Raw genomic sequence first — 17,989 nt, forward strand, 5'->3', positions numbered from 1 at the left:
TATCCACTCATGATCCAGAGTGGTAACTCTAAGCCCCAAACATCGGTGGGCATAGCTGTCTCTGCCATACCAACGCCAAGCAAAGAAGCAGCAGATGGAGGAGGATGGCCATGCACGTGTGGAGAAGGTCAGATGAAATTACAGCAGCACAAGCAAGCCCTCCTGGCACGGTGAGATCAGCAGGTTTGACTGGTCCCAGCTGCCACAGTCACGCACAGGCCTTGTACAGAACATCACCTTTTTGTCGCAGTTACTTTTTTATGGCTGTGATAGAACATCACAACAAAAGCAACTTGTGGAAGGAAGGGTTTGTCTGGGCTCACAGCTCCAGAGGGATACAAGTCCATCACGGCAGGGAGGTGTGACAACAAGCCGCAGGTGTGGCTGCAGGAACAGAGGAAGCTCAGAGCTCACGTCCTCATCCACAAACACAAAGCAGAGAAAGCAAACTGGAAGTAGGGGGCACTTTAAGTCTCAAAGCCCTCCCCCAAGTGATGTACCTTCCTCCAGCAAGGCTGTACTAACTTAATCCTCCCAGACAGCGCCACCAACTGGAGACCAGGTGTTCAAATGCCCAAGAGTCTGGGGGTTATATCTCGTTCAGATTATGCTCACCACCCCACGGGGTTACACACTGCTGAGATCCCAGCCTCAGGACATAGTCAGACCAGCTTCCTGGGACATTTTATCTAGATTGAGAGTCAAGCACTGTCAAGCAGTCTAATGTTTGTATCTGCAGAATCACTGTGGTCGGCTCCACAGCTGTAACGGATACCAAAGCCCCCTTTACCTAGTGGCAATAGCATTTCATACTGCTCACACATAGCTTTCTATGCCCGAGTTGCCCCTAGATCATCACGGACCTGTCGTGGTAAGAGTACCATGTAAATAAACGTGAGGATGCATTGTTTAGGAAACAGAAAGGCCATTTTCAGTGCAAACCCCAGCTTTGCTTCTAAAGCCTTGCAACCCATGATTGGTTGAATCCCAGGTGCAAAACCCATGGTTACAGAGGGCTGGCAGCATGAACACTTTCTTACATTTCTTAAGATTTTTTTTTCCATCACAAATCTTATCCTTTAATTTTTTGTAGAAACAGAGACCCAAGTAAATGGATTGCTACTTTTGGTACAACTATAACACCACCGGCCGTGAAGCGAAGTGTTGGCAAGATTATCATTCATGAAGATTACCACAGAGAAAGGAATGAAAATGACATTGCTCTAGCCCAACTCACTACCCGCGTAGAGTTTTCAAACGTGGTTCAGAGAGTCTGCCTCCCAGATGCATCTATGAAACTGCCACCGAAAACAAGTGTGTTCTTAGAGAAGCTAAATAAGAAGGAGAACCCAAAGAAAAACATATAGGCATCCTCCTGAATATTAACCTTCATCAGGCGATGAAAGGAGACAGAGACAGAGACCCACATTAGAGCACCGGACTGAAATCTCAAGGTCCAAATCAGGAGCAGAAGGAGAGAGAGCACAAGCAAGGAACTCAGGACCGCGAGGGGTGCACCCACACACTGAGACAATGGGGATGTTCTACCGGGAACTCACCAAGGCCAGCTGGCCTGGGTCTGAAAAAGACTGGGTTAAAACCGGTCTCACTGAACATAGCGGACAATGAGGACTACTGAAACCTCAAGAACAATGGCAATGGGTTTTTGATCCTACTGCTCATATTGGCTTTGTGGGAGCCTAGGCAGTTTGGATGCTCACCTTACTAGACCTGGATGGAGGTGGGTGGTCCTTGGACTTCCTGCAGGGCAGGGAACCCTGATTGCTCTTTGGGCTGAGGAGGAAGGGGGACTTGATTGGGGGAGGGGGAGGGAAAAGGGAGGCGGCGGAGGGGAAGAGACAGAAATCTTTAATAAAAAAAAAAAAGTTCATGACTACCACCACCGCCTCCAAAATTACAAATAAAAGTAAATCTGACCTAAGATTCTTTCCACTCTGTGGTGTGTGAATATGGTGTCCCCATAGGTTCCTGTGTTTGAACACTCAGATAGTAGTGCATTGGGGAGGCTGTGGAACCATTAGGAGGTACACAGGGAAGGAGGAGGCCACTGGGCTCTCGCTCTCTCTCTTCCTCCCTTCCTCATCCCTCTCCCTCTCCTCCCTCTCTCTCTCTCCCCATCTGCCAGCTGGGCCCCATGATCCTGCCGCCTTGCCTTCCTTGTCATGAGAGGCTCTCTCCCTCTGGAATAATTGTAATCCAAAAGCAAACCCATTCTTCTCTAAGTTGCTTTTTGTTAGGGTATTCCATCACAGTAATGGCAAAGTGACTTACACACCCACCCTGAATCACAGAGGGCCCCCACTTGCTAAACACAGACAGAAATGATCCATTACTATAACTTTGTTATCTGAAATACACAAACAGGTCATTCTGGGTTTTGTTCTATTTTATTAATTACAAAGTCATATCTCATAAAGACCTGCCAAACAGTTATCAACGAGTGGGGATGTAAAAAAATACAAAAAAAAGAAAAAAGAAAAGCCCCAAGCCATATACTCAAAGCCTGGGAGTACAGCCAGCCAACCATAGCTGAAGTAGAGGGAGGCAGGTGTTGGAGATGTCTGGCACTGTGAGGTCACATGGTCTGATCGCTTTGGTTCTTCCCTGGCAGGGCCGTACCCCACAACCTTCAATACAAGAGCTGGTATACTGTGGCACTTTCCCTGGAGCCTGTGACCAGGTACTGACTATCCGAGGATATGTCACAACACAGGATGTCATAGCTCTCCTCTGTCTAGGAAAGAAAGGTAAGGACCATGAATGGCTGGGGCTTGAGTCAGACGGGAGGACTTCACGTTTCAAGGTCTATGTAGACTCAAGGCTTCACTGGGTCATGGACAAAGCTCAAAGTGAAGACCATAGGTTCACAGGATCAGTCCTTAATCCCTGCCATCTCAGTGGTATCTTCCAGTTCTCTCTGGGACCCATCAAGTAGGGATCTGGGGCCACCAGCGCTGAGTGTTTTGGTCCATACACCTCCACCCCTCCCCATCGCCATACCTGGAACAACCTTCGGAGAGAAGGCGCCTCTAAACAATTGATCGTGCTATCCAGCGTGGCCACAAAATAAGTCCCTGGCAAAGGGAAGAACAGAGTGAGAAATCAGAAACTGAGCCTGTGTTCTCATTCCACTGTCTTCAAGTAGACTCGGGAGAGAGCAACTACCTACTCCGCCTCAGTTTCCCTACCTTATAAAAATCAGGCCCATGTCATCTGCTGCCCCCCAGAACCACGGCCAGGACATGGTCATCTATCCCTGATCAAGGGGCCCACGGGATGCGACTACTGCCACTTCTGTCTACCTGGACCTTCAGGCTTCATTCCGTATGGAAGTCCTGTGGTCAAGGGTAGCATAAGGAAAGCGGGGGCAGGGAGGAAGTAGGGACTCATGGGGCCATCTGCCTTCTAACTCACCACAAGAGGCAAACTTGAGGTTGTGGTATTGTGAGTATCTATGGACAAGAGCTTTGTACTTCTCCTCCCGGTGCGCGTGCAGGATGGCAATGTCACTCATCTTCAAGCCCGCCAGCACCCACTCCTCACTGGGGTCGTGGGTAATGCTAAGGATCTGTGGGAAGTTTGCGTCCGCGCTCACAATCACCAGGGCCCTCATTTAAGCGCTGGCCTCAGATTTACACTCAGCATCCCCCTGCCCACACCCAAGCCCCCATCCTAGGGTTGAACTTGGTCCTGAAGGCAACCAAGCAGGCACCTCATGGCATAAGTTGTGTTGCTGAATCTTCTTGTAGCTCCTCATGTCCCATGAATACAGGATGGTATCTTCACCACCGGTCCAGAACTTAAAGCCTGTGATGTCCACGCAGCGGGACCCATAGGGAGGAACTTCATGCTTCCTGGTGGGAAAACAACTGAGGTCTTTAGCAAGGTTTGCTCCCCGGCCCAGAATGTGGAAGAGTTAGGAATGTACGGGGTTAGAAAGTACCTAGCATAGCCCTACTGCCAAGAAGGCATAGTGGGGTCTCATTCTCAAGTCCTTCCCAAGACACCTGAGTGGTTCTGGAGAGAGGTCCTACCTGATCAAGATTTGGTTCTGCACATCCCAAATCTCCACGAATCCTTTGAAAGAAGCCAAGCAGATGTGCGCATCAGAAGAGAGGGCCAAGGAAGAGCATATGGGGCCTGTGGAGGCCATCTGGGCCCTGATTTGGGGTGTGGGAGCCAGGTCCCAGAGAGTAAGAGCCTGGGCTATTCCCCCTGTAATCAGGCTCTGCTCATCAGGGAACAGCTTGCAGGTGAGCACACGGTTCTGAGGGTCCTGGGGAAGAACACACGCTGTCAATATACTTGGCAGTGCTGAGGACAGAGGCCCTGGTTGCCTTCTCTAAACCTCACCTGAAAGTCCAGCTGGGCCTGAGGTGCTCTGTCCGAGGCATGCAACGCGTCTTCATCCCACACCCGGATGTAGCCGGTGCCACATGTGTACACGTGGCGCGGAGCACGGCTAATGGCGATAGCGTTCACTCGCCTCCCATGGTTGAGAGTGCCAACCCTCCAGGAACCGTATGGGGACTTCCGTGTGACTACGGCCTCATCTGGAATCGGAGGCTGGGGAGATGACAGGACCCGTCAACCATGATAGAGGCCCGCTCTGCCCCTACTCCCCAAATTTCTAAGCTTGGTTTAGGGGTCCCCAAATCACATCTCTTGTAGAAGTGACTCTGTGGTTAAAGGTCCTATTTATCAAAATGGCAGAACAAGGAGAGTAGCCTCATGAAGAAGATGCTATCCCAGGTCACCCCAGAGAAGGGAATAGGGGCGTGCAAACCATTTCTCCATCGAGGGGTATGCAAACACACCGCTTCTCCATTGGAGGGTAGGCGGGAAAGAAAGATGATGTCTAGGTGATAAAAACATAACCTTAAGCTACTTACAATGGCTTTGAGGAATGACCAGACTTCTTTGTTGAGCAAGGACGAAGAACAGAACTGGCCTGCAGGGAGATAGCCACACCCACCGGTCATGGACCAAGTGTCGCCGCTTCAGTCACAAAGTCAGAAGAGCTGCTCTCTTACACCAAACCCGGTACCTCACCCACCATCTGGGCTCCAGCTTGGGCTGCCCCCCCTTCCTGACCACACTGTTAGGGCCCTGCACTTACCAGCTGTGCCTCCTGGTTGAGAGCTGTGATGGAGAAGGAAGAGGGAGGAGATGGCATGAAGGGCGGAACTTTGTGTTGAGCCCTCTCTGCCCAGGACAGTCCATCACCCTGCCCAGTTTCGCTCATGACAGCCTTACCCTGAGCTGGTTCCTCCTTCTGGTTCTGCTTCTGAGAACTGCATGTGCTGAAGCCCAGATGTGTCCTGGGCCTGGGGATGCCACCGCTGCTGGGTCATACCGTGCATTTCCTGATAAACGGGGTCCCGCTGCATTGAGGGACATGGGGGCAGCTGGGTCATTCCCTGTGCACTATCCATCTGGTGGTGTTCTTGTTGCCACTGATGAGAAAAAATACCAGAGCTTCCTGGCATCTTCTTTATCGCCTCGGTTTCATCATAAATCCGGAGTATCCTGAATGAGTCCTCTTTTTCTTCACTCATGGTCTTGGGTCAATCAAGTGAATGAACCATCGGGCTCTAGGGACGCAGCAACCAGATTCTGGGTTCCCAGTTCATCCTCATCTCCCGTGCTATGAAAGAGAGCAGAAAAGGGCTGGGAAACAGCTCCATTGCAAGTGCTTATTGCACCAGTATGAGAATCTGAGTGCAGATTCCCAGCCTCCATGTACAAAGCCAAGCATGTATTGGCAGTCCTAGTGCTAGGCCAGTGGAGGCAGGGGACCCCTGGGGCTTCTTGGCCAGCTATACAACCTGAATTGGTAAACTCCAGGCTTAGTGAGAGACCCTGTCTCAAAAAAAAAAATCAATTCATTAAAAATAAGGAGACAGGCCAGAGAGATGGCCCCACAAGCCTGAGAGCCCGACTTCAGTCCTCAAACCTGTGTAAAGGTCCAGATGTGGTAGCACACATCTGTAATCGCAGTACTTCTTTCTACAACAAGATGGGAAGCAGAGACAGAATTATCCAGATGTCTGAAGACCAGCTTCCCTGGAGCACACAGCATAGCAACAGACACAGAGAGACCCTGCCTCAAAATAAGGCGGAAGCAGAGAACCAACTCCTGAGACGCTGTCCTCTGGCCTCCACGTGTGCTCTGTGGTGTGTGCACACTCGTATTCATGTGACAGGCACACACGCTCACCCCAAAAAAGTGGAGATTATTTGAGGAAGACAGCTGACACCAACCTTTGACCCACACACGCACGCACACATGTACACACACTTCCACACACAGGAGCACACACACACACAGAGGGAACAAAGGCAAAAATCAGGTATACTGTGCAGAGTCTGTTTGGAATGTTCTGGAAACGCCTCTTTAGATGTAAAGCCTCAAAAGATCAGCTACCAACTAACTTTGGTGACATGGACTGTGTTTCTGTGTGGTCGAAATGAGACCCATCCTTTAATGTGGACATTCCCATATCAAATGTGGCTCCTCCCCAAATGTGCCCAGACCCTAAGGCAACAGGAAGTCCACAGAGACCCTGGGGTGTCTCATCCAATGACAACGTGGAGGAGCATGGGACCATGCACTCTAATGTAAGACGCTCTGTTTGGGGAGAACAGGAGGCAGAGTGAGAAGACTTGGCCTGGCAGTGACTGATCTGTGCTACACCCTGCCCTGCGACAATGCTAACATGGGAACAGATTCACGTCTGCAGGTTGTGCAGCACTGTAGGAGGCCAGCAGCAAATGATACACGGAGAACAGGGTACTCAGCTGCAGCCTGCACAGGGGAAATGGTGAATTTAAGACAGGCTGGAGCCCTCTTAAGAAAGATTCCACTCCAGTCTATCCAACAGCTAGCCCTAGAAATGTCCCTGGATAGAAACCCCAGGTTTTTCTATTAAGAGGACCTAAGAGAAACCTCAGAGACATGGATAGCCATGGAGGGAGAATCTTCGTTTCAGAAAATGGTTTTGACAGTCAGGTTCACTCAATGGCACCCATGAAAGTCTCCAGCAGGACTTCAGCAGAAAACCAGCAGCCTGACAATGGTTAGTTGTATATTTGGCCCTGAACTAAATCCTTTATATGGAAGGTCTAATTTTTTCCTTGCCACCATATGCTCTATATTTATGGCTGTTGGTTGATTGCTGGTTTGCAGTACAGCAGATCAAGCCCCGGGCCTTCTTTCTACCTGCTAGGCAAGCGCTCTATCACTGAGCTGAAGGCCCAGCCTTTCTGGGCGTTCTGTTTTGAGACAAGATCTTGTTCTGCAGCCCAGCCTGGCTTCAAACTTCTGACTATGGTTCTACCTCAGCATCTCAAAGGCTAGGGAACATTTCATAGATTCATAAGCCAAGCCCAGAGCAAGTGAGCCCCAGGTCCCAGGTCGAGTGGCTAGAAAGAACAGAGCTGCTCCCACTGAGCTCTCCCTGGCTCACTTCTTACCGCCCACTAGAAGGAAGAAGGCAATACCCACCGTAAGAGCCAAGGCAAATACTCTGACCTAGCACCCCCACATTCACAAAGTTGTCCTGTAGACACACTCAGAGATAGACAAAATGACATGCGTGCAAGCTGGAGCAAAACCCAAACACCACAGGGGAAGACTGGTGATGTATATAGCACATCCTCCCAGAGGAAGAGGGCACAGTAGTTAAAATCATCGACACGGACCGTTTCAGGGCATACTATTAGAAGGGGGAGTCACAAAGCTCAGAATAATGTTCAAAATATATTAACTTTGTATAAGAAAGGATGGAAATTAGAATTTATTTTCATGTGTACAAGAGATTAAGAAGAATAGCTGTGTTTTCCAATATAGAAACTGGAAAATGGGAACGAGGAACAGGAGGGAGGAACAGTCACAAGACCCGATACTGCTTTTCCTTCTTTGGGGATATTTCAACCTATGTTAGAAACTCTTGAGCCAGGAGCCAAATTTTCATCTCCCCCAAAGCGCAGCCCAGCCCCCGTGATTCCTAATTAGTTCTGTCATTTGTTCACTTAACACATTTTCTCTGAGAGTCATCAGGCTTCCTTTAACTAAGGACAGCCGGGCTAGTTCAGCCCTGGTGAGAATCAGCAATGGGGTACAGGCCTCTGCACCTAGCAGAATGAGCATTCCAGATAAGTGAGGGCCCTGCTGCAAAGCCCTCCGCATTCCAGATAAGTGAGGGCCCTGCTACAATGTCCTCCTATGGAGGTCGGGTAAAGCCTAAAGACAATGAAATTACTTAACTGGGGCTTCTGACTTCAAGTTAACCAGATTTTCACCATCAAGGTAAGACAAGGCTTTTGAAGGTGCAATTCACGGGGCTTCCCTCTCTTCTCTCCAAGAGTAGGAAATTCTGCACTCACAAATAATCTCGGGCAGGAAACTCACCTCCAAAGTCAGGTTGAAGCCTAGAGATTAAAAGTGGAGGGTGAAGACCCAGCTAGGCTTGGATCCACCCTTCCACACCCAGGGAGGTGAGGAGGGGGAGGAGGGAAGGAGGAGTCCTCTGAGTTAAACACCTGGCCTAACAAATACTGAAGCCCTGGGTGAGAACCCGGTCAGGTGTTTGGATCCTGAAGGGCTGGTCAACATCAGGGTGTGGCCACACAGGTGCTGAGCTCCTGTGTCTCTGAGTGGAGAACAAGGCAGGAATCTCTCCACGTAAGTTCAACAGATAGAGTGAGAAACTTCAGGGGGATAAACCTGTGGTTTCAGATGACCTAGAAGAGCCAGTATCTGGTCAAAAGGCATTTGCGGTTAAATTCTCACCTCCAGATGAATTCCCTTTGCGTTTCAGTAAGCTGAAAATGGGGAGTTAGGGAAAGGGGGTGGCGTTCCCTCTCCTTCTCCCTGGTCTGGCTTTGTGCCTTTCATCTTTTACCCAATTTCGGAAAATTAACCGCTCAAGAAGCTTTGCATTTCTGTGGCTGTCTTGTCTAGGGATTCTTGAATTTGAGCATCCCATGGAGTCCTCCAGAGGGCTCGATGAGAATGCCAGCCACCCCCAGACTTTCTGATTCAAGGGCTCAGGGGTTGAGAATCTGTGCTTCTAAGAGGGTGGTTGGTGATGAAGACGGTGGTTAGGAGAAATGGTTGTGGTAGTGGGGAGGACAGAGAAAAACTGTCAGGGCGATGTCAGGATGAGAGCAGTGATGGAGATGGTCTTGGGGATGGAGGGGAGGGGGGATGGGGATATGGCAGAGGTGAGGTGGGTAGTGATATTATAGATGGGGATGATATTACTGTAGTAGTGGTGGTGGTAATGGTTGTAAAACTGGTTGGTGGTAATGAGAGTGGTAATGCCATTGGAGTTTTGGCGACAACGGTGGCGATGTGGTGGTGGTGATGGTGACAACCGTGGAGACAGGGTAGGGAGCGTACTGATGTTAGGTGCTGCTGCTGCTGTTGGTTGGAGCACTGTGTTTGAGAAGCTCTGTACAACTCTTCCGTCCTCTGGTTCCTTCCCACGGGAGGACAGTTGTGGGTGAGTCTGGATACTTCTCCTCTCGTTCCCGATTCTGCTGCCTGCCTGTCCTCTCTCCTCACTAAATTCTCTACTCTGGTTCCTTCTTCATCCCTTGGTCTTCCTCTTTTGAAGCAAAAACTCTGAAAAAGCTGCTGCTTAGAAGTCCCTTGCTTCCTGTCCCTAAAATCTCGTCTATTCCTCTTGTCCCCCTTCTCGTTGTCCCCAATACTTCTGAAGTTATCTGCCACCTTCATTACCCAGATCCCCTAGCCTGGTATTTAAGATGCATCCACATCTGCTCTCCTCCTGTTTTTCTGTTTCTGCCACACCTGACCCACGGTTTCATGAGCAGCCTGCTCCCCCCTCGGGCTTTGTCCATGCTTGTCCTTCATCTTGGAATGATGTTTCTACTCACTTGTGTGTCAAAGAGATGCCCCCATACACTCTGAGCCAAGTGTGTGCCGTGAGCCAGAAACCAGGCCAAAGCCAAGCCCACATCCTTGAGGAACTCCTGCATAATGGGGGGGGGGGACAGTGCCTGTGGTCAGTGCAGCCCTTGGAGGAAAGAACTTCTAGAAAGGGCCGCTGCATTCCCCATAAAGTGGTGCCCTGTTTATCACAGCCTGTTGCGTAGCCATCCAGGTGGGAGCTTCACATCAATCCCTGTTCTGTTCTGACACGATCCACCTTGTGATGAATTATCATGTATTGATTCTCACAGGAAACACAAGGTGCAGCAAACAGGGCCTAGGTTTGTCCCCAGTTTGGACCCATAAGAATTAATGGGGGGAGGAGGTCAGAATCCCTCAGACTCTTGTCTAAGACCAGAATACAAATCCTAGTCCTGGCGGCTATTTTTAATGTTGTAAGAAGTATTTCATAAGAGTCTTTTTCTATCAAATACTGTAAAACTTGTGTTTAGGACAAGGAACTCAAATCTTCTGTTTGTTTTGTTTTTAAGACAGGGTCTCACTCTATAGTCCTGTTTGGCCTGGAGGACCTTGTACTCAAGAGAGTCACTTGCCTGTTTCCTTAGTGTATACAGAGGCATAGGGTGGGAGGAGCCTAGCGAATCTGGTCAGTTTCAGAGGCTTCTGAAACTTTTTGGCCTGTCTGCTTCCTGAGGGTCTTTTGTTTTCATATTTTGTTTGTTTGTGGTTTTTGTTTGTTTTTGTTTTTTTTTTGAGTCAGGATTTCTATGGATGTAGCCCTGGCCATCCTGGAACTCTCTGTTGACCAGGCTGTCCTGGAACTCTCTCTGTAAACCAGGCTTTCCTGAATTATCTTTTTATTGATTCTCATAGAAAACACACAGTAAACCAAACAGGACCTGGGTTTGTTCCCAACTTGGAACCTTAAGAATTAATGAGGGGGGGTGGGGGTCAGAATTCCAGAGTCTTGTCCAGAACCCTTCAAATATCTTTCAGTAAGAAGGGTAACGATAGCCAGGTGTGGTGGTGCACACCTTTAATCCCAGCACTCAGGAAGCAGAGGCAGGCAAATCTCTGAGTTCAAGACCCAAAATTCCCTAAGGAGACCAGGTTGGCCTCTGCCTACTCAGGGCTGGGATTAAAGGTTTATCTCCCTGCCCTCTAAGACATTTAGGCTGATATTTTAATTCCCCCACCAGGTAAAAAAGTTTTATTTACACGAAGACTCTGCTACAATTTCAGATGAAAGCGAGTGATTCCCTCCCCACTTCATCTCCTCTGCACTGTTTCAAACTCAGTCTCTGAAGAGCTGAGACCAGAGTCCAGCCCACGGGGGAAAGCCACAGATGGTCACCACAGCATTAGAATAAAAATCACATGCACTTCCTGGCTTGGGGTTCTTGCTCTTCCAAGCACACCCTCTTGAGCAAAAGTGATCTTGTCTCGTTGAGGCATTTCTGTTGGAGTGATGATCAAGTTATGCCCCTGGGCTTATTTCTAACAATGTGTGTGGTGTTTTGCCTGCACGTATGTCTACGAACCCTATGTGTGCAGTGTCCAGAGGCCAAAAGAGGGCGTCAGATCCTCTGGCACTGGTGTTAGAGATGGTTGTGAGCATCCATGTGGGTGATGGGAATCAAGACTAAGTCCTCTCTAGAAGAGAGCAGTCAGTGCTCTGAGCCACTGAGCTATCTCTTCACACACACCCCCATATGACTTTTTAAAACATTTGAAAGAGCCTTACTAAGCCATAGGAGTTCCGTCTACATTCTTCATATATGGCCGTGTATGTATGCGTGTGTGTGAGCGTGCGTGCTTCTCCCTCTCATTGCCCTCTTTTCAAATGTCCCAGTTCAGTATGCAGACCTCCCACTCCGTTCCTAGACTATCTCAGTGACTGCCAGTTCCATTCTTAGCAATCCAGCATCCTACTCAAGTGCACAGCAGCCACCCTATCCAGTTTGCTGGTGCCAAATGCCCTCACGCATGCTCCTTCCTCCATCTCCCTACAGCTGCGTGAAGACTAACCCTACGTCCAGCACTTCTGGGTTTGTGATTGCGATCAACTTCAGCTCCTCCTGGAACCTCTGTTTCCTGACACGGAAGCTTCTCTACAGGGTAGCCATGAGAGATGACTGAACAGTTGACAGAGCTTCGTGATCCAGAATCTTTGTCCTCCCTAGAAATCCTGGCCGCAAAGCCACGCTCGCTGGACCATAGGGGACCTCCCCGACACCAGCTCTGCCTCTCTGAGCCCCAAGTGAATATGTGTTTATTTGGAATCTAGCATTGCTAAAGCTCTCACTGATCTAGGGCCCTTGCCCTCTTTCCTCGCCTATCCACTCAAAAGCAAGCCAACTCTTCCTCCAGAAGCAGACGTTTGATTGCACCTCTTCCAGTCTTAGGAAAGCTGTTTATGGTTAGCTCCATTTTCAGATGGGGAAACTGAGGTTCGGGCTAATAGCCTGCAGTGATGAAAAGTTGTAAGACTGGAAAACGATGGTCGTTGTTCAATGCTGTGCTGTCGCCAAATTGTATAGAGTTAAAATGGTGGGTTTCGTGTTGATTATGTATTTTACAAGAAAAAAAAAGCAATAAGGAGTTAAAGGCCTCTAAGTCCCCATACCGTGAGCCTTCTTCCTCTCCAGCCAGTAAACTCCAGGTAGTTTGGCCTGTGGTTTCTTACCTTTGTGACCCTAGGAGGGCCAGTCAGCTGTAGATGGCCCCTGACCAGAGAATATGGGCAAATGAAGTTTGCGGAGGTGAAGGTGTACCCTGGCTGATGGGTCAGCCACCTGTGTGACATTAGAATCAAGGACATTGGCCTACAGACCTTCACTGGAGTCTCCGCTCTCTGGTGGACAAGTGCAGCCCAGCTCAAATCCAATTTCCAGCCATAGGGCCCCTGAGGTTGCTGTGCAGTTTACTAGAGGGCTATTCTCAGAGCATTGCCCCCCTCCACTTCCATCCCTGACTCCAGGACTCCAGGAGCTTCTCTTTCAACACGGTGCCGCCGAGAGAGTCATCTAGACACTTGCTGATGAAAATGTATAAACAATAATATCCACAGGTACCAAACCCTCCTCTCTTCCTAGTACACTGTGTGAACGCCTGCAGTTACAAGTCCAGAGGGCAGAGGGCAGTAAAGAGTAAGCTGAGGTCACAGAATGGGGGGGGGCGCAAAGGAGAAGTGACTTTTGCTCTGAGCAGTGTGGTGGAGGAACCTTCTAGAAGGAAGGGATGGCATTGGGTCAGGCCACTCCTCACTATTCATCTGGTCCTTTGATGTCACAGGGAAGCCCTAACTCTCCCATCCTTCTCAAGTCGCTGGTCAGAGAAGCATATGATGATGGTCCCTCTCACACAAGGTCCTTACTCACTCCCTGAGACTGAACACTTGTGTTCCAAATCCTACTGAGTGGTTTCTGTTCAGAATTCTCCCTTTTCTTCCTAAGGACTTTTGAGCTAAGCTTTGAGCTGTCACAGTCAGGGCCGTGGGGTGACAACCCTCATCACAGCTCTTCCAACTAAGAGCTGTTTCATTACTGGACTTCTTTAAAGGCAATGTGGTGGGCTAACGGGTGTGCTCCCTCTCTGCCACCCCTGCAGCCCTCTGGTCTTGCCATCTTCTCGGTCTCCCGTAGGAGAGAGACCCAGGGGACATTTTGCCACCACCACCTCAGTCCCAACAGCTCCGGCAGCTGTTGAAGGACTTTTCCTCAGGTTCAGAGCAGAGTAAGAGCCTTCGTGTGGCCGAGGGGACCTGATAGCCACACGCGGGTAATTTGGGCACTTGCTCCCCGCCATGCTGGAAGTGCCCAGGCGAGTTGCGCTGCCTCCATTTGGCAGCAGAAGCGGAAGACAATTCCTAATGGCTGCTGTGCCCTCCCTCCTCCCCGTGGAGGGTACCCAAACCCCCACACAGGGTTCATGTCCCTGTCCCCTTGCACCACGACACCAGCAGCAGGCCGGTACAGCCCTGCGCGAGGCCCTCCAGGAATGGCGGGAACTGTGCAGCTGGTGCATGCAGCTCCCGCCTGCTCTGGGAAGAGTCCTCGGAGGCTCCCGCCTTGGTGACGAATGGGCGGCCCCAGCCCGGGTGTTGGGGTGGGGAGGTAGAGGCTGGAGGACACGCCAGGGTCGTCGACAGAAGAGTTTCTTACCGTGACTGGCTGCGAGTCTCTGGGGGCACCTGGGGGCCGCAGCAGGAGACACTTGGTGCAGTTGAGGAAGGCTTCCTGGAGGCTGGGCTTGGACGGAGGGTGGGTGGGATTTCCGCGCCCGAAAAGGGGTGGGAGCCGCACCTCAGGAACATGGCAGCCATTTGAAGACCCGCCCTGCTGTGGTGGATGAAACTGGAGCAGGAAGTGGCGCCCTGATCTCCACAAACAAAAGAGTAGGCTGATGATTCCCACCTACCCTTCTGGTTCAGGCCTTCGCGGGGAGCCCCCAGGAGGCCTGGAAGGTGCTCCACCTGTGGGGAGCCACCTCATCTGTAGTGTGTGGGACTAAAGGAAGCAGGGAACTTCCCAACCCTGTGGCTGCATGCTTCTCCCCGAAAAGGCCAAGACCGGCTCATCTCCCGTTGTCCGATTCTTGACTAAGCGGAAGGGGTTGGCAGACATTCTGAAATAGAACGGAATGCTCTCCTCGGTTCCCGGTCAGGCCAGACAACAACAGACAAAAGTGGAGAGAATTCATTGTCTTCCCAGAAGCCCTTCTCAGACTCATTGTGCCCAGGTGTTTTCTGAGGGTGACACGTTTGGGCGGGAGGGCAGCCTGTACCCCCGAGACAGATGTTCTGATCCAGACTGAAGGGAAAAGATTGTAACAGATGTCCAGCTGGGCCTAGAGCTCCAGATGAGAAATGTTACAGCGTCGGAACAAGAGTCTCTGGGGCTGAGGCTCCCACGGTCATTGGAAGGCATCACCCAGACTAGGGCAGATGTGGCTGGGGTACCTTCCTGGTGGTAGCTGATCGAGCAGGGCAGGGACAAAAGAGAAGATCTTGACTAGGTACTGTGGGCAAGGCTTCTTGCTGGGAAATTCAACACTCTAGAGAAACTACTGTGTGTGACATATAAACTAGCCCGGGGAATTCCACAGCTTTATCTCTATCTGAAAGCAAGCTGGCTAAGGACCAGATTGGGTTATCCTCTCCTGAGCTGGGCCCTGGACCATAAGAGGTCAATGGGACTTAGTCTCTATCCTGACCAGCTTGCCCTGTTTCATAGATCTATCCTAGCCAGTTTTATGACAACTTGACACAAGCTAGAGTCATCTGAGAGGAGGGAGCCTCAACTGAGAAAATGCTTCCATATGGCCAGGCTGTAGGCAAGTCTGTAGGGCATTTTCTTAACTAGTGATTGATGTGGGAGAACCAAGTCTGCTGTGGGTGGGGCCACTCCTGGGGTGGTGGACCTGAGTTCTATAAGAAAGCAGACGGAGCAAGCCAGTAAGCAGCCCTCCTCCATGGCTTCTGCATCAGCTCCTGTCTCTGGAGTCCTGCCCTGTTTGAGTTCCTGTCCCGACTTCCCTCAGTGATGGACTGTGACCCGCAAGTGTAAATGGAATAAGTCCTTTCCTTCCCCAAATTGTTTTTGGCCATAGTGTTTCATCACGGCAATAGTAACCATAGCTAAGATGAGATCTCAACACAGAAAAACTCCGAAGACATCATGGGGAAGGTCACAAAATCGAGAAAGGGCTGCTGGGGAAAGGAGGTCTCGCTTTTAACAAAGACACTCCCAGGTATCTGGAATAAACACCTGGTCAGTGTTCAGGCTGAGTGGGCCCTAAGAAGTTTCCATTTGCTTTACGGGAGACTTCTTGTCCCATGCCCCTACCCTCCACCCTTCGACATACAGGACATTCTACCAGCCACCACAGAAAATGGAGTATCATCCACTTAGGACCCTGTTGGCCTCAGGAAGATGAGATGCCTGTCCCTGTCAGCCCCTGACTCTCTCAGAGTCAGCTCTGCACACAGGTCAAACCACAGAGATGGGACTGAGATGAGAGGGAACTCCCAAGAAGGTTTGAGAGAACAAGGGGGAAGGTCTGTAAAGGAGGAGAAAGGACAGAGGTTGAGAGGTGATGCTCACGGAGAGAGAAGGTGGGGGAAGGGGAGGCACACGAGGGTGGCCTGAGCATCAGGCCCCTGTAACCTCATGAGAGTCCAGAAGACAACATCTCCAGTTATCTGGTCTCTTCAGAAGGGTTTGTCTGCCTCTTGGGGGATGCTCAGCTATGGATGGGGCAGATGCAGTCTGCTCTCATTAGTGAGCCCTACACGCTTGCTCATTGCCCCCAGGTGCCCTAAAGCCTGGGTCTACTTGATATTTGATTCCAAGCTCCTAAGTCCAAGTGTCTGTTTCAATGAAGTGCGGGTGATGACCCTATCAAGCCTCCATCACGGAGCACTGAAACACTCGAACAGAGGGCAGACGAGAAAAACACAGCTCTCTTCCCCTACAGAGCCTAGCTGCAAACTCTGGACGGTTGCCCCGCATTGGTACTCTCTAAGGATTCTGATTTCTCATGAGATGTCTCCCAGACAAATTTACTCTCCGTGTGACCTTGGCAGCCCATCCCTGGGCCCTCTGCTCTATCAGGCAGGTGTGTGCCCTACAGCATGTGGTCTAAACTTTCCTGGATATGAGGTGATGGGCCACAGGGATTTCCTGTAGAGCCAGGTTTGGGCTATCTAGGAGAGCCTGGCCAGGACTATGGATGTGGGAGAAGTGGGGTCATCCCTAAGATCTGCCTCATAGGTACAGTTTTGTGTTTCTCTAGGGGTCATATCACACAATTTGTAACTCTGCTCCCACTAACCCCATCTTCACCTAGATCCTGAGGGTTAAGGAAGGGATGAAAGAAGGGTGCGGGGCAGAAGGCCACTGAGCAGCAGAGCCCCAGGGGGAAGAGAGGAGGCTGCCTCTGCTGGAAAGTGTCCCCTCCGTGCCCACAGCTTGTAGCCATGTGTGCAAGCATGTTCTGGGCAGGTCCTCCGTCTGTGAGGGTGTTCCGGTTGTTTGTGCAGGGGTGTGAAAACAGACTGTGCTGTGCAGATAGGTGACTGTAAGTGAGACAGAAAGCACACCGGACACACCTTCTCTGTTAGTTATGTGTGTCTTATCCCCAGACCTACCCATGGAGATGTTCAAGTGTGAGCCTTCTATGCATGCATTTGAACGTGCTGGAAGCTTCCCCATGGTCAGAACTCTCCCTTTAGATGAGCAGGCAAGGTAACCTACTTGGGGCAGAAAAACCTAGGGAGGCATCCTGCTGCCCTTGGTGGCTCTGGATTGAGGCAGAGAGCGAGCCTTGTACCTAAAGCACACCCACTGTGTCTGCTCAGAACTGCAGAGGACCATTCTCTACACAGGTAGGAAGACAGTCCAGCAAGGCACAAGGGACGTTTCCCAGGACCCCCAGTTTTCTCCAGCTGCTGGCAGGAACAGAAATCCACGGGACAATCCTGGCTGGAGTCTCCAGAACTCTTCACAGTTGTATTTGGCGACATCCCAGGCAGGGGTCACATGTGGACTCACAAGCCTGCTCCATTCTACAGTGACTGCAACACCAGGCTGTCTTTTTCCAGTATGCCATTTTGTCCCAAGGGCTCTCTACTTTATTTAAATAGGCTACCAAAGACACATGCCATACAATTTCTTAATGCTGGTTATCCTGATTTGAGTGAAAATGAGCCCCATTGGTTCGTATATTTGTAAGCTCAGACTACAGTTGGTGAACTGTTTGAGAAAGATTAGCTGTGCCCTTGTTATATCAGATGTGACACTGGGGTTGGGCTCTGAGGTTTCAAAGGCTCATTCCAGGTCCAGTGTCTCTCCGTCTGCAATCAGGATATAATCCCCGAAAGCATTACTGAAAGCACGCATGCACGCTGCCACTCCCCGCCATAATGGACTAACACAGTAAAACTGTAAGCAAGCCTTCAATTAAACGCTAAAGAGAAAATAAAGAATACGTTACCTTAGTCGTGGTGTCTCCTCACAGCAACAGGGCGGTAATTCCCTCGGAAAG

The 17,989-nt window shown here is 50.3% G+C and overlaps 1 protein-coding gene across 1 annotated transcript; it reads right to left on the bottom strand.

Annotated features, from left to right (window-relative positions):
* Positions 1–2,650: 2,650 nt before the first annotated feature.
* Tle7 (TLE family member 7) lies at positions 2,651–14,267 on the bottom strand. The gene is given in 11 exon segments (XM_050143548.1): positions 2,651–2,755; positions 3,022–3,095; positions 3,436–3,589; positions 3,734–3,875; positions 4,056–4,297; positions 4,375–4,587; positions 4,914–4,972; positions 5,141–5,163; positions 5,278–5,387; positions 14,107–14,168; positions 14,171–14,267. Coding segments are annotated over 11 exon segments (1,281 nt in total).
* Positions 14,268–17,989: the final 3,722 nt, after the last annotated feature.

This window comes from Alexandromys fortis, unplaced genomic scaffold (genome assembly GCF_014885135.2).
Source record: "Alexandromys fortis isolate MF-2015 unplaced genomic scaffold, M_Fortis_MF-2015_v1.1 scaffold_1, whole genome shotgun sequence".
Taxonomy (NCBI): Eukaryota; Metazoa; Chordata; class Mammalia; order Rodentia; family Cricetidae; genus Alexandromys; species Alexandromys fortis.